The sequence below is a fragment of the Trachurus trachurus genome (assembly GCF_905171665.1).
Source record: "Trachurus trachurus genome assembly, chromosome: 7".
Lineage (NCBI taxonomy): Eukaryota > Metazoa > Chordata > Actinopteri > Carangiformes > Carangidae > Trachurus > Trachurus trachurus.
Window position 1 is genome coordinate 11,009,632 of NC_139901.1, and position 16,609 is coordinate 11,026,240.

Sequence of the window (16,609 nt, forward strand, 5' to 3'; positions counted from 1 at the left end):
GAGTCCATCCAGATGAGAGGAGATCCTATTACATCTGCGCTCACAACAGGCTATCTGATCTGAGGTCAGTGTCAGTCACCTCGCTGATCTGGAGTGAATGTGAGCCAGCCATTACTCTCCACCGCGCTTTAGATCAGACAATACCCAAATACAGCCAGGAGCCCGTCTCGGAAAAACTTAAGGCTAGACTGATATATGGGGCCGACGCCGGCCTTTCATCAGACATCCCATATCTGACTGTCATATCGGTTATGATGAGCATTCCTGACACAGGCACATCTGTCATTGTAATCAGCATTTACATTTGCCAGATGTTTGTAGTAAATAGGATCTTTTCATGAAGATTGTTTCTTATCACTTCAAACACAAAAAGCTTTGATTAAACACAGGCAGAAATATTCAGGATCAGTTTTCACGAGCCGGCGCCCTGATCCTAAACAAGAGTGAATTTGCTTTTCTGGTCAAAAAACAAATCAGCGAAGGCTAAAGAAACGCTTTTTTAGATCCAAGGCTTCTGGTCTGGAGCAGTGGGTGGGACCCGAGGTGAAAATTGAAGGTTTTTCCCCCCTCCAAATGCCACAGCAATAAATCCTTTGAAAAATAATTCCATCGACTTCAGTAAATTTCAGTGGGATTAAGTGTGTCTTTGTGTGTGTGCCTGTGTGTGTGTGAGAGAGAGAGAGAGAGAGAGAGAGAGAGAGAGAGAGAGAGAGAGAGAGAGAGGGAGAAGGAGAGTGGGAGAAGGAGAGAGAGAACTCCCGAGGGGTTGCAGACTGCGGCTGGAGGCCAATCACAGACCAGTTACCCAGCTGACCACAGCGAGGAGCCTTTAGCTCAAAGGTTAATACAACATGAACTGATTTGACACACTAATAAAAACGTTAAGAACAATGTTACCTCAGGCCACAAAACACTCACATACACAGTCTCTCTGGCCCATTTGCACCAAAATACTATTAATAAGTGTGGGCTGTCACAGAGAAACACAAAAATACACACACACAGTGTTGTGGGGCCCCAAGGAGAGTATTATATAACATTACCCCTGACATATCAAGTGATTTCACGCACCTAGAGGCAGGACAATCGAGCCATTTGTTCAGCAGGTCAAAAAATAGCCGCCTCCTTCATTGCCGTCTACTATTACTACCACCACCACCACAACTACTTCACAGCCGGTGTCTGCACTGCAGCCTGGCTCTAAGGGGCCCCCGCGGTTTAAAATGACCCTAAGCAGAGGTTAATATGGTTGTTGATCAGAAGAAATAAGATTTAATGATTTGATACCGTGTTGGAACAAAAATGCCTCACAAACCTGACATTCAGGCTGAAGCACAATTTAATGTTGAATGAATAGTGCAGTGTGTTCTTATATACATAGTATATATAACTATATAAACTGTGACAATTAATTATGAATCCATCAACATACATAATACACATTTAACAAAATTTTTGCAACTTTTTTTAAAATAAATGTTGATTTATTTTTACATAAAAATGTGTTCTTGCTTTTCCAGTGTAAATATATGTGTTATTTTCTTGATTTTCTCTGATAATAAACTGAATATCATGTTGTGTTGTTGGACTGTTCAAACCCAACAAAGAATGAAATCCGAGTACGCCTACTTGTGTAAATATGTAATACATCGCATCAGCTGCAGCCTTAATTAAACACATTCCTCATTTCACATCCTCTCTTATTTCACCTTCCCATCATTCCTGCTCCGTCTGCTGTAACTAACTCGTCCTCCAGCAGCATCATGCAGAGCACCCTGATCAGCTGATCCTGGTGCTTGGAAACCAGGACGAGGAAGAGGATATGTGCTCTTCACTGCAGCTACTACAATCCTGCCTGTTGTTATTTGTCCCTGAAGTTTGTCCCTGCTCTGCTTAGTGAGCCAAAGAGGACCCAAAAATATGTAGTTGTAGCTGAACATACTGTATGCACACGGACATGGACTGCAGGATATTATCGTACAGAGGTGGCTGAAAATCTATGAACAGACCTTTTGACTTCTTATGAGGAAAACAACATTTTAAACACTCGATCTTATGACTTGAGTGTGACCTCAGAATTAACTCTAAAATTACCAACCTATTGACCAAGATATGAAAGTACACAACATCTGACAACAATACTGTATGTTTGTATCCATGCAGATATGTGCGTAGAGGAGACAGCTGCATGCTGGGAGAAACAGCTGGAATATGATTCAAGTGTGCAGAATCTTGAAGATATGAGTTTTCATGGTTTTATAAGAGATTCACAACTTGACTGCATGGTGAATTATCCCAGTATGCAGGGTCTCCTCAGGTCACTGCAATGGGAACCACCTCAGATACACTTGGAGACAGTACTTCTACTTGTTGATTTATTTAGTGTGTGTGTAAAGAAATGACTTTCAGTGGTGTTCCAGACGTAATCATGGTGCCCTACATATTATAGCAGTCCTGTGTGTCCCATGTGTGTTTATAAGTCTGTTTGAGACTTTAAAAAAAAGGTGGTTTCACATGTTTTACACATCTGGCATGGAGTGCTGCCACCACAGAGTGCTAACCCGTCTCCAGCTCCAGAGACACCAGGTGTCAGAGCAGGATGCTGGATGCTGAAAAAGCTTATATGAGGGTCCATGTGGGTAAAGAGTGAGAGACTATGGAGGAAGACAAAGGAGAGAGAGCCAGTGTCAGTTGCCCTGTGTGGACAACACACATGTAACCAGACCCTGCAGCCACGGCCATGACCTCACTGAGTTTTTCCACAGAAACACACACACACATACACATGCACAGGGCACAAAGTGGGTTCTTGGTTAGCATACAGTCAGCGGAGCCTGGCACAGCGAGAGCCGGCTTCCATTCAGAGAGTCATGCATTGTAATCCTACACAGTGTGATCACACAGGCATGCTTCACAGCGGAGAATGCTAATCTAAACTAAAAAGGCAGGACACAAAGAAACAGCCGAGTGACTTGTTTCTGACGGGTGGAGCAGCACATCAAATACATTTTAACCTCCGGCTGAAGAGGAGATGTTGGCGCGTTTCCCCCACAGTGAGTCACCAAACTGAAATTCTAACAAGCCCATCTCAGTTTCTTATATTTTATTAAGCACACCGAGTTGACTCGAGTTCACATCCTGCATCATATAAAGTAGACGCTGCTGACGTTTTCACCGGCAGACCGCGACCGCGCTCAGAGATGCTGTGATATCACTGGACGTCATTTGTAGGAGATGCGTTTGGATAATTTCAGATGTTGATGACACAATCATGGAAGTGAAATTGAAAAAAGTGAAGTGAATCCTACAACTGTGCTGTGAATTGGCCCCATTGGCAGATTTGTACCTTTCCAGTACTTGGAAGAGACTTTAAAAAACAAAAAAAAACAATTCAGCATTATAATAAGTTTAACACGGCACGTGAACTCTTACTTTTCACATATTTTTGTAGGTTTTTTTCTTAGCACACATACCTACACTTGACCTGCGGTGAAAACCAGATTTCTAAACCCACACATGAAAAACACAGCAGACCGAGTGCAGCGCTCCAACTAGGCCAACACCTGTTCTGTACTTCTCTGCAGTTTTTTCTTAAGAGTCAAACGGCTTAGATCATTCTGTACGCTGCACTGGAAAAACTGCTGTCACCCAAAATGTGTAATGTGTGTGTGTGCGTGTGTTGTAAAAAATAAGGTAGTAAAAAGGACAAGATGTAGGCCTGAGGGGGTTGGTTGACTGTAGACAGGCAGCATTTTTCCACATGGATGTTTCAGTGCAGATGGGCGGCCGTGGCCTCACTTTAACAAGTTTGTGTAAAATGTAACCAACCCACAACACAACTACTTATTAAGCTGCTGTTCAGTAAAGTTTCTTCAAGAGATTAAAACGTCCTACCTGCCACTGTGTGAAATATGTTGTCGTGTCTGTTTGTCTTTATGATGTTCCCAGAGGAGCTGATTCCATCTGCAGAAACAAAGAGAGAAATAAATAAGTGAAAAAAGAAGCCCATATGCAACAATAAAGGAAAAACTGTCAGTTTCTTTTTTTTTTTTTATCTAAAATTCTCCTTTTGGTCGTGAAAGTGTCAGTAGCGCGACAGTGTAATCTGTTCCAGAGAGGGTTGTTGCCATTCCTGCTGGCAGCCAGCAGAGGCAAATAAAAGTCAGAGATGACTTAATGCTCCTTAAAGGTTTTGTATGAGCAGGACCTGGACACCTGACGGGTGTGGCTGGGCACCATCTGAGCTGCTCCTGTGATGTAACACCAACCTGTCAGGTCTTATTAGTGCCCAGGTCTGGACAGAAAAGATCACAAAGAGTGTGTATAGTGGCAGAAATAAAACACTCTCAAATGGTACAGAAGTAGGCAGCTCTGAAATAATCGGTGTGTGTGTGTGTGTGTGACACTGGCCCACATCTGTTCAGCAGCAAAAACCTCATGGGGTCAAACAACAGGACCGAAAGTGAAAAAAAAGAAGTATAAATGAATGTGAATAATAGCTAACTGAGACATAGCTGATAAGACTTCAAAGTTTGTATGTAGGTTCAGAAGTAAGTCTTAATGTTTCTTCCACCTGAGCACAGTTTTACCTGTCAGCCTGTTTTTATAATATCCTCTGAGGAGCGTGGTGTCCATGATAAATAAACTGTAGACACCGATGAAAGATGAAAAATAACTCTAAACACATACAATAGGAAGCATTAAGCTGTTAAATATAGCCTACTGTGAATTACAGTTGAGCGCTCGCGAGCAATTAGTATAACAAAGCGAACACCTGCGCAGGTAGCTCAGCCCTGTATCTTCTCCCCGCGATGTAAAACTCTGATTACAAAAAAAAAAAAAACACACGCACGGGACATTTAACAAACTTCTAGCCGCTCCCACGTCAGGACCTTTGTCACCAGCCAGCCGGTGTTTCCTACCTTGAACGACAGAAGCCGTGAACACCTCTAAACAGCCTCTTGACACAACTCCGACTCCAAAACACTCAAGTTTGAAGGTAAAAATCCAGCGAGTATCGAGTGGAGCTCGGCGCGTAAAACTCAAGAGCGACAGAGAAAAAGCCCGACGGGAGGTGATGGAGAGATCCGCTGGTGTTGTCAGCAAACACAGTGCAAGAGAGGAGGAAAAGAAAAGAGACTTATCGGAGGCAAGTTGCAGAAAAGAAAGTCCGGCCCCCTCCAGTCCTGCCCCCTCCCCTCCGTTCTCCTGCCGACAGAAATAGCAAGCGAGGCGGGCCCCACCAAAAATAGCCTTGACTTCACACGGACCTTCAGGACTATTGTTTTCCTGCGCCGCCTGATTTTCATTGGGTGAGCACTGCAGCCAATCCGCGACTGGTTCCTCATAACTTTTCCAACAGTCTTTAACTTTGTCTCCACAGTCTCTAGAGTCTTGTGTCAAATAAAGTGCAGCAATGCCCCCTCACTCACACACATACACATATACACATATACACACACACCACCCTACACTGTGGCACCATCTGCTGTCAAAATCCATTAAAACCCAGCCTTGTTGTAGCGCCACACTGAGATGCCCTCCTATGGTCCAGACACCCTCATTTTTGAAGGACCATTAAACTTTTCAGTCAGATTCTACCTCCTGTATCTTTACGGTGCTACGAACTCTCCACAGCTTTCAACCGATATAGATCACTTTTAATGATTTCATGAGTAGGTAAATGTTTCCAAAACCACAACCAGCCTGGTCAGTGTGTTATTCTGGTCTTGTCAGGGTGAAACAACCTCAGACCAGCATGTGACTCCTCAAGATGAAGCACGTGTTGATGAGTCTGCTGCTTTAAAAATCAAAGGAACCTGCATCACTGACTCACACTGGTCTGCTTTGTAATAAACGGCCACTATTGATCCTGAATTGCTTCCTGTGCTAAACTGTCTCTTTGTGTGTAGGTGGGGAGACGAAAACATTTTGGTAACGTTCACGCGCCAGTTCAGTTTATGTCCAGTTAATGCTTAATGTCTCGGTAATAACACAGAACAAATGACTATTAGCTGTTGGTGCACGTTCCTATACAGAATGACATCTCAAAAAGACACAAGCCTTTTCTTAGGAAACAAAAATCTTCTCTAGAACTTCATTTGGTTTCCTTTTTCACTTGGACTTCCTGTCAGTGAACATGTTTTGGTTCCTATAATGAAAAGCCGCAGAATAAAAATAAATCACTGGACAGAATTTTCTTTCGCTGAGGAGGAGATCAGTAAGACGTTCCCTTGTAACCCTGTTTAATAATAACATGTTACGGTTTGTTGAGTCATTTCAGGAGACCTTTAAAGTTTCATCTCATGTCAGAATCAGTTCTCTTAAATACACTTAACACTGCTGCAATATCGTTTTTCATCATATAAAAACATGCTGGCCTCAGTGAGCTGAGATCACACCGACAGCCTCACAAAACGTCTTTGTGATTAATCTGCGGTGGCGTCCGACCGTGTAAACGAGGAAATGACTCCTGGACGTTGTTTTCACTGCTGTTGAAAGGCTCTCATTAGAGGAAATGTTTGGAATAGTTACCACGAGCCTAATAACCATGTCATATGTTGCTGAGCTGCTTGTACAAATAGTTTTCATCTACTGTACTCTATTGTACTGGCCCGAAGCATGTAGAGCTGTAATCTCTTTGAGATTAAAGCTGTACTTTGTGCATGTGCTGTAGGATTAAAGGTGAAATCTGTATAGAATCAAAGCACATCTAAGAAAGCCTGTTATGAAACAAAACACACCTATAGTGGCATTGTTAGTGTCCACAGCACTGTTCGGTCAGCAGATCAGTTTTAATGTTGCAGAGGAGGATTGGGGAAAGAGCTGAAAAGCTGAGTTCCCTCTATGAAAATGTCATCTAACTGCATTTGGAAATCCATTTGTTTGGATGTGGAAAACCAGATGGTAGCTCACATCCCACAGCAGATATTCCTATATGGAAAAATACCATTAAAATTCCCATAACTATGGTACAGCATGCTGAGCACGGAGGTATGTTTTCTACTATTCCAAAATTATCCATAAATAATTGTCAAGGATTTGGCTTTCCATGGTAAATTACTAAAAAATATTTTTAAACAATTTTTAATACTACAGTTCTTCAGTAATACTGCATTGACTATAAAGCAGTATGTTAATTGCTATAAATGAGTATTAGTATCATAACATTACAAGCTATTTTATTAGATTTTTTTTTAATATACCTATTATGTTTTTTATTTAGTGTCCGTTTATGTTTGCTGCTGCTACAATACTGAAAATTTCCCCATCGTGGGAGTAACAGAGGAATATCTTATTTGACCTTATAAAATGTATTGTGTTTTATTTTAAAGTTACAATGCCCCTGCTGTAATTATATATTTACTATAATTAAATTACTGTTTAATTTCAACAATACCAGTTAACATTGTGCAGGTTACAGTCAACCTACTATAAATGTTTTTTGCAGTAAATAAGCTGTTAATTGCTAGCAGTTAATTTATGTAGAAATCAGACTATATTTCTCACAGTCTGAAACAAGCCCAAGAAAAGATAAGAACACTGAATGCACACGTCAGGACAAGCAATGGGGTGAAATGGTTGAGCAGACTGTAAAATGTGGTTGAATATGAAGTAGTATTCACCATCTGCGTATGCTGACATTATCAGATTTTTGACTTCTTTTGATCTATTGATTATCTATAATGACTCAGTGTTCTTCACATGTGGGTTATATTGGTGTTTTTGTGACAGACAAACTGGAGGGCAGACGAGTTTGATTTAAATGGAACAAGTGGCAGTTCGTTCTGTACAGTTCTCTGTCATTGCAGGTAAATCTGTGCTCGCTGTTGTCACGACCACCTAGCACGGCGGGGCACCCTGAGGAGGAGGTTGGAGGAAGCAGAGCATCCTGTCAGCGCTCAGACACCTACAGCACACACACACACACACACACACACGTTAACTGTGGTGGCTTATGTGACGCAGGGCCGTCGTTTTCTCAGATTCTCCGGTCCAGAGTTTTTCCCAGAATCAGGTCGCTGTTTTGTGCAGACGCTCACACTGAGTCACACACAGCACATCACCTAAAGCATCACATCACATGTGCTGAATCGTAGCGAGCCTGATGGAAGTCCTCACTCCTTTCACTGTTTAATCATAAATCCATGCATCTCTGCAACGTTAACATTAGCAATGAATGAAAATGCCACATTCAGAATATAACAATAACTATATGGCTGAATTGACGACTTTTTCCACTCTGTCTTTTCCCTGATTTCCTTATCTTCTCTGCCATTAACCCTATCTGCATAGTGCAGTTTTAAAAAAATTTTGAGGCAGAAACTGACATTTATTATGAGTTTCACTAGCACTTCTCAGTGTTTTCCCCACTATCAACCGTCCTTCTGTTTCCACAGAGCACAAGCGTGTGCGTTTTATCCTTTTTTCCGATCTCAGTGTCAGTCGGGTCAACAACTGATGTTTCAGACCAATACTGAAACCAAGAAGCGTGCGTCTGTCTACTGCTGGTGGCTCTGCATCGTCCGCTCGCTCACCCTGGGGCGCCTCTGAGAACGGGGGGAACCCAGCACCATTCCCAGAAACCCTCGGTGCGTGGGTGTAAGAGCGCTTCATAACTCCGTGTGTGATCGCATTTGTGTATGTTCATCGACATAAAGTGTGTGTGCGTGAGTGTGTGCATATGTGTGTGCGCACATGTGAGTGTATATGTGGTTAGTCCATTCAATTACACAATCTACCATGCAGTCTGAATCACATCCGGTTTCAGACTGAAAATAACAAAACCACAGGGTGACAGAAAAGCAGTGCAGCAGGCAACCGCCCACAGGGAGAGAGGATTATAGACATATACACACACACATACACACAGTCCAGCACTGGTCAGTTGGTATTTTCCACAAACAGCATGTAGTTGATCTAAAAAGAGATTTCCTTTACACAAACAGGGACTGCATTTCACTTTCTTATCTTGTTTTTAAGATTGAAAAATAAAGAGTTTACCAATTTATTCCAAAACCCTGCACTTGCAGCCATATGAAGTACTGGCATTATTCTCAGTTAACCCATATGTGAGAGCTTATAGCAACTTGAACGCTGTTGAGTTCTTACCCTGCGCCTCAAATACAAAGGAAATCCCTGCTAATTCAACATGGCTATAAAGACAGTGTGGTCAGTGCTGAAAATTTAATGCACCACAGCTTCAGTGCCAAAAGAAAAGAAAGAAAAAAAAAAGTTGGAATCAAGTTGAGTTTTCAGAAACATGATCAGTCATACTTTAGAAGTAAATTGTGCTGAAATGACACAGTTAAAAACAGCCAGTCTGACGTATGTAGCTCTTTTGTCAGTACTATATGGGGCAGGATGTGGTCAACTGTGAGCTACATAGTTGCCTCCCACCTGCAGAGATGTGCGCTCCTGCTACAACACAACATTCGACACAAGAAGCGATTCTTCACACACACACACAAAAACTGTGCAAAACTCACAGAACGACAATGAGAAAACACAAAGGTGGAGTCTGAAATATTATTTTACTTTTTTTTTCTGTCCAGTGTTTCTGCAGAACCAAATCTTGAAATGTCAAATTTCAATATTTAAGATAATCTATGTTGCAAAGACTTAAACAAGATCTGCCTGGCTATGTGTGTGTTCTGTCTTCTCTGTGAACATTTGTGTGTCTGACACTTTATCTCCCATGTGCGGACAGTGTGTCGTCGTTAAAAAAACGCAGCCCATGCGCTTGTATAAACATGAATGAGCCTGTTTTTACGTAACAGAACAGGGTATGACCCTTATTTCCACTAATTATGAAACACAGTAGTCTCAGTGAGCCAGTTAAACACAGTTAAAGCACAAGCATTACAGGCACTATCTGTACACTGGAATTAGTGGGGATGGAGGTTTTCGAGGGAAGGAACAAGGGAGTTAAGGGATTAAAAAGATAACGAATAGACAATAAGTCAAAAAGTGGGGAGTGAGGAGTTGAATGGAGAGTAAAAGAAGAAAAGAGATGGGATGAGAGAAACAGAGAGAGAGGCTGAGAGCACTGTAATAATGTTTGGCCTTGGTCTGCCAGTGGGGTCCTTCCCCTTAAGAAGCCAACAGGAATGTGAGGAATGCTGCATGAGAAGAAAAAGGAAGGAGTGGAGGAGAGAGGGAGAAACAGAGGAGGACTATGGGAAAGAAAGAAAAGCCAAGAAGGAGAAGCAGGGAGGAGGAGGAGGAGGAGGAGGAGGAGGAGGAGGAGGAGGAGGAGGGAGAAATAAGATAGAAAGAGGGAGACAGGAAGTTAAAGGCAGAGAGTAATATGAGGAGGAGTGCGGGGGGGTGGGGGGCGGCAGACACTGAGGAAAAGACTTATTATCTTTAGTGGGCTGAGAAAACACAAGAACAAAGAGGATAAAAATAATAAGGCTGGAAAATATTTGGGAGGAAAAAACTTGAGCTCTATTTGTGTGTTTTTATTTTTTGTGCATGTGGATATTCATGTATGCACACAAGCATGTGTTTGTGTGTGGTTACAAACTTGCATTTGTGTGCATGTGTGTATGTGTGTGTGTTAGGGAGAAAGAAAGACAGAGAGAGAGAGAGAGAGAGAGAGAGAGAGAGAGAGGGAGAGAGAGAGAGAGAGAGAGAGAGTGAGAGAGTATCAGGGTGTGGCACCAAACGCAGAGTTTTCTTTTCCCCTCAAAGTTTCTCTCTGCCAACAATCTTTCTCAGCGCCAGAAATTTCACACCTGCAGGATCCTACAGAAAATAATCTTTTCCCATGGTTGACAGATTGTCCAGTAAAAATCAGTCTTGTGGAGGTCAGCTGCTAATCACGAGAGACAGACGGACAGACGGACGGACAGAGCACACTCAAACCGCACGATTCTCCAGCTCTGTGGCAGGTATAACATGGAGGCTACGGAGTTATTTAAAGCACTGAAAACACAGAATATACTGAAACTGAAGAAAATTACACAGTTTGCCTCCAGAGATTGAACTCACTGAAGACAGAGCTGCAGACCCAGCAGGCCAAAACACAGCCACTAAAAACAGAGTTGGCATCAGAGCCTGTGGTTTGAGCATCTGCTTTACTCGATAAAAACATGATCATGCTATAGAAATGTAGTATTTCTGTGAAAGCAATAACTTCATTATTGACTGCTAGAACTGAATTTAATCACAATTACTACAGTTTCCATGTCATAGAAAGACGTCCAACACACTGGCTAAAGCAAGAGATATGTAGCTGCTTTGAACTAAATTGAATTTCAAGTTTTTTGTCTTACATTATAATTCTGTAACAATTACTTTACTTTACTTTTTTTAAGTTGCACATTATATAACCTGCATAAACAATGGAGGAGAGGTGAAGGCCAAAAAAGGCTTATGAAAATACCTTCCCTTTGTAAAAAAAAACAAAAAACAAACAACAACAGCGGCGGTCTTCAAAGTAAGAAATTCATAACATAAAAAATAGAAAAGAAAAGAAACTAACTATTGGTATATTACTCAGTTATGAAAATAGAAGTTGTTATGCAGTTTTGTATCCAGTCTGAAAACTCACACCAAATGAAATCCTGCAAGGATCTATAAATATGTATTTCATTTAAACATTAGCGTCTTTAAATTAAGCTCTGACACATCATCTGACATAAAGGTCATAATGGGATTTAGTCTTCAACACATCGATGAAAAAGAAAAAGCCTGATGCACACATACATCCCTCAGAATGGCTGAGCAAACATGAATGGAAACCCAAACAAGACACAATCACACATTCCCTTACAGACTGCTCACACAAGCATGTTTTAAATATTTCCATGGTGTGTGTGTGCATGTGTGTGTGTATGTGTGAAACAGTGATAGACAGAGCAGAGTGTCTGAAAGGAGCAGCCACGCTGAAAGCCTCGGTGACATGTGCCGTCCACAGAAACACAATGCATCGCTGACAGACATTTTCCACAACAGAGCAACGGTGTCGTGTGTGCAGTCATCACTAACCAGTGCTGAAAGGTTAAGTGAAAACAGTAATGTGACTTTTTTTTCCAGGGGCATAGAGAAAAATTAATTATGCCTTGCGATCTGAGGAGTAACGTTACAGAAACAATATCAGTCATAGTGTAAATAAGAACTCGAAGCTGCAGTGCCACCACAACCAAAAGGACAGAGATACAGTAAATACTTAAAGTGACAGATGGTCGTATGTGAATGAATTACAGCCTCTCGTGAACGTTTGATCTGGTTAAATTGAAAGTGAACTGAGGTCAGCTGCTCCGGCGACAACACAAGCGGAGTGCCTATAATAAAGGGCTCGAGGATCCTTTACACCCTGAGGATGTTTGGAGTTACGGCAAGTTTGTTTAAAACACAGTCAGAAACCATGGCAACCGCAGGAAAATCCCTGAGATAACACCCGCACGCACACACAAATATACACATCCACACACAAACATAGGATCTCTCGAAACGCAAAGTCAAATCAAATCAAAACTTACCCTCCTTTAACACCCACCACTCTTAACAACAACAAGCCTGAGAAGCGTGAGCGTATGTGTGTGTGTGGGAAACACCCAGACAGGCCAAAAATAGCTCAACACTCGTTCCCCATCTCTCACTTTCAGTCCCTCGCTCTCTTTCTCTTTTCATTCTCTCTCTCTCTCTCATGTCTCTCGCTTGTTGTCACTACAAACCATCAGTATAGGAAAAAAAAAAACCTTAATGTTCCCGTACGGAAAATATCACCCACTTAAGAGTGCACTTGAATGTGAGAATATGAGACTGGGTATATGACTGAGTGTATGGGGGGAGTAATGACTATTTTGGCCATGACTGTTGCACAGGAGGGAAACATTAGTAGGCTGAAATTTGGTCTGACACGTTGAGCTGATGAGGGAGGTTGGACACTCCTTAAGGAGAAAATAAGAAAGTAATTCTGGGTATTTTTTTTTACTTGTGCCAAAATGAAGTTAAATTTGGATCAGAGCAAAAAAGTAAAAAAAAAAAACACACACCATTAACCATGTCGATCTTCATCAGGATCTCTTCTCCTGCATCTTTTTTTCCAGGATGCCACCCCACCCACAGATATCTTCCAAAACCGTGGTGGCAGCTCTGTCAGTTTGTTTACCTTCAGGATACCCAATTACAAGTGAAGCAGGGCTTGTAAACAAAGGTCACATGGACTCACAAGTAGCCTGTTTACCGGACAGTTTTAGTAACCTGTCATCCTGCAAAGTTAGAGATTTCATTTAAACAAAATTTAATTGCAGACTTTGTCAAATAAGCAAGGGGCGGTTGGCTTGGAGGTGTTTCTCTGGCAGATCATCGACCTTAGCTGCGTTAGCCCGTCTCACTGTGATGTGCTTAAAGGATCATTGTGATTAATCACAACTCTCTTAGTTTTGGCCGTCACATCTTTCTGCTAATAGCTCCACAGTCAGTAGTAATTGCCGAGGTGTGAGATTGTGGATACCCAGGCGAAAGACGTCTCAATCAAACATAACTATGGCAAGTGTGGTGACCCAAACCTGTACCAAGAATCAGGCCGACATGTGTGAAGGATGTTTAAAGTTTGGGTAATAATTTTACTGCTCACCGCTAAGTATATCTGGCAAACCTGGGTGTTTCACAAACAGTCTGATTAGTCCGACTGCTCGTGTTTCTTACCCTGTCTCACTTCTTTTCAGCCTTTTAACTGAAATGATTTACAATAGAGAAATCTAAACAGAATTATTGTGACTGACTTCTTTTAGCTAGACAGCTACTGAGTTGGTGTTGTTTCATACGTGACGAAAAACTATAAAAATAAAACCTTATCTGTATCTGTTTTTTGTTTTTTTTCATCTGCTGTCATAATTTCAACATTTATCTAAGGAGATTTGGTTGCTTTGGCAAAAACGTTAATGTTTGCGCTTAAGACTAGTTAACAGGCCGCTCTAATGAACAGTATCGGGCCCTGCTCATTCCAAGTTTGGCTGTAAGACGAAACAACAAAACCAAAATCTCGTGTTTCAGGTCATTTTGTGTTATTAGATAAGATTGTTCTCCGCCTCGACAGACCACAGACCACAGTTTTCCCAGAAGAGCCTCTCACTTTCTGGCATCTCTGTGTAATTATTGGGTGGCATTCGAGTTTGTAAGCCATTGTTCTCACGGGTGCCAAAAGAGAGAGAGTGACCTGAGATGGCCTGTCACAAAGCACCTGTCTTGCTCTCTAAACACACCCAACACAAAGATGATGTGTTTCATTTTGTTCTCGCGGTGGGCCTGGAGGCGTCACGGAGGCAGTGCTTTGCTCAAAGGCACTTCAGCAGGGCAGGTAGCCAAATAACAGAAGTTTTGAAAACCTCAAGCCAACCCTGGAGCTTTTACCCAAACCCAGTTGACACAGTTCTACGACAATACGAACTGTTGATTCATATTTGATAACAGTAACCTTAAAAAGCCACAAATGGATGTCAGTGTTTTTGCAGGACTTATCAATTTATGTCATGATCGTAATTAAAATATGAGGGGGATGTTTCATCATTTTTGACTCACTGTCTGTCTGGCTGAGATAAGATACAGTGATGTAAACTTCATTGTCCCCGCAGGGAAATTTATCTTGGCTGGTGGATCCTCTGCAGCGACGGGGATGAAAACAGCAACAAACAGCAGCGCGGGGATGAAAACATCACATCACAGCTCTCTCACCACACACTGACGCACACTTTTCACACGCTCAGACACATCGTATCTGCCGTCTGTCTGTCTGTCAGTGTCTGTCGTGTCGGTGGACGGCGGAAAACAAAGCGTCTTGGTCGGGAGCGTGCAGCGTTTTCCCCGGTGTTCCCAGTGAAAGGTTACACCTCTCCTCTCCACTCTGCCCTCTGTGGGGATTTAAGAGACAGAGCGAGAAAGAGAGACAGATGGCTTTTCCTCGCAGGATATCCTGTTCTAAGTAGAGCTGCTGGGCTCACTCTGACCTCCTCACCCCTCTTGACCCGTCACCCGCTCATAGTTTAGGCTCCATGTCTTTTACCTAAATCTCTCAGTTTTGCTCTTGGCCTCTTTGCTCTCTCTCCTTCCTCACTCCTCCATCACACTCACACAGGTGTCACTTTGAATTTCCCTCCTTCCTTTTTCTCTTTGCACTCAATACTTCCAGCCTTCTTCTCCCTCCTCATATCCTCTGTGTTATTTTCTCTCTCTGATTGCCTTTGCTCCATCCCGTAACTGCTGCTAAAGTCACATCGTCCTTTACGAACGCAGTTCATTAACGGGGACACTCTGACATCCCTGGAAAACCACAAGCAAAACACACACGACAGTTGTTTAAGTTCACCATGAGCCAGGAAGCTACACAGCGTCCACTGAATTCTAGAAGTAGAAAACACAGAACCATCAAAAAAAAAAACATCTCTAAAGAAGAAACTGCTTCATCACACTTTGATTTTAACTGGGTGGGGAATGGAGAGCAGTGATTGGTCAGTGGCTCTGAGGTGGAAATGGAGACAAGGATTTCAGGAATGTAACCTGAACAATTATAACATCAACTCTGATAGAGAGGGAGACCAGTACAGAGATACTGTATGGTGTCTCCATAGGCAAGACAATAAAATAATGAACTAGTCTCTAGTTCTAGTGATGAGTTCAACTGAGCGAATATTACATTAAAATAAACTGCAAACATGCCTTTGGTGTCTATGCAATGCATTAAAATTAAGAAGCACCACTATGTGATATGGTCATATTTAACCATTTGTATGCTGTTAACTTCAAATATATTGTACAGTTGACACAAGACTCTCTGTTTGTCACCACTGATTGACTGATTGTCCATTACATAAAATCTGCAACATACAACACACAGTGGCACAAATGGTTATATAAGCAACAGACTGAAACATTATATTTTCTAGGTGTGTACAGAACAACAACTGTAAACTCTCTTTGTTTCTTCTAACCTTGTTCTCTTTGACGATTTCTTTTACAATTTCCTGTAACTTTAAAAATGACCCATTAGCCAAAATTTCACTTCTCGTCTGACCTCGTGCGTCACCCGCTTGAATATCCTCCTCTCGGAACAACTGACAAAAAAAAATCTACCAGTAAATTTGAGATTACTACATTTTCCTGAATCAAGTGTGATTTCCACACTACTGCTGCTGTTTTCGCATGATGCTGAAGACTCATAAAAGAAACTATGATGTCAGTACTTCAGCAGCAGTGGTTTGAAAACCGCACACATAGAAACTGCCATTATTATACATATTAATTTGACTGTCATGCGATAACAAAAACTAAAATTTTAGTCCCCCCCCCCCCCCTACTTTCTCTTCATGTCAGCCTCTCTCTCTCTCTCTCTCCCACACAGCAGTAGGGCCTATAACTGGTATCCATTAGCTCATGAATGGTTGTTTGTGTTTTTTTAAGCTCAACAGCGCCACCCCTGGCCTGCGTGGCCAAGCTGGGTGATAACCAAACATTTGCTGTGATTAGAGGAGTAATTAGCCAATCATCCTCTGACCTGCGAGCCAACCCCGAGGTCAAAGAGACAGAGAGCGCTGCTCCCCAGGTGCTTTCCCATGAAAACCATCAGGTGGCAAATATATAGTGGAGTCATTGTATGAAGACA

General features: G+C 42.1%; 1 protein-coding gene across 2 annotated transcripts in view; it reads right to left on the bottom strand.

The window, feature by feature from the left end:
* Positions 1–16,609, bottom strand: part of hdac7a (histone deacetylase 7a) — a 57,602-nt gene that overhangs the window by 38,499 nt on the left and 2,494 nt on the right. The window contains exons 1-2 of one of the 2 annotated variants that reach the window (XM_083975116.1): positions 4,923–5,003; positions 3,895–3,963 (exon numbers count right to left, since the gene is read on the bottom strand). Coding sequence is in view for 1 of the 2 variants with exons in the window: in XM_083975115.1 (XP_083831241.1) it covers positions 3,895–3,963 (69 nt within the window). In the remaining variant the exon portion in view is untranslated. Of the gene's footprint in view, positions 1–3,894; positions 3,964–4,922; positions 5,004–16,609 lie in introns of those variants that run through there. The other variant, XM_083975115.1, reaches the window with a different exon arrangement.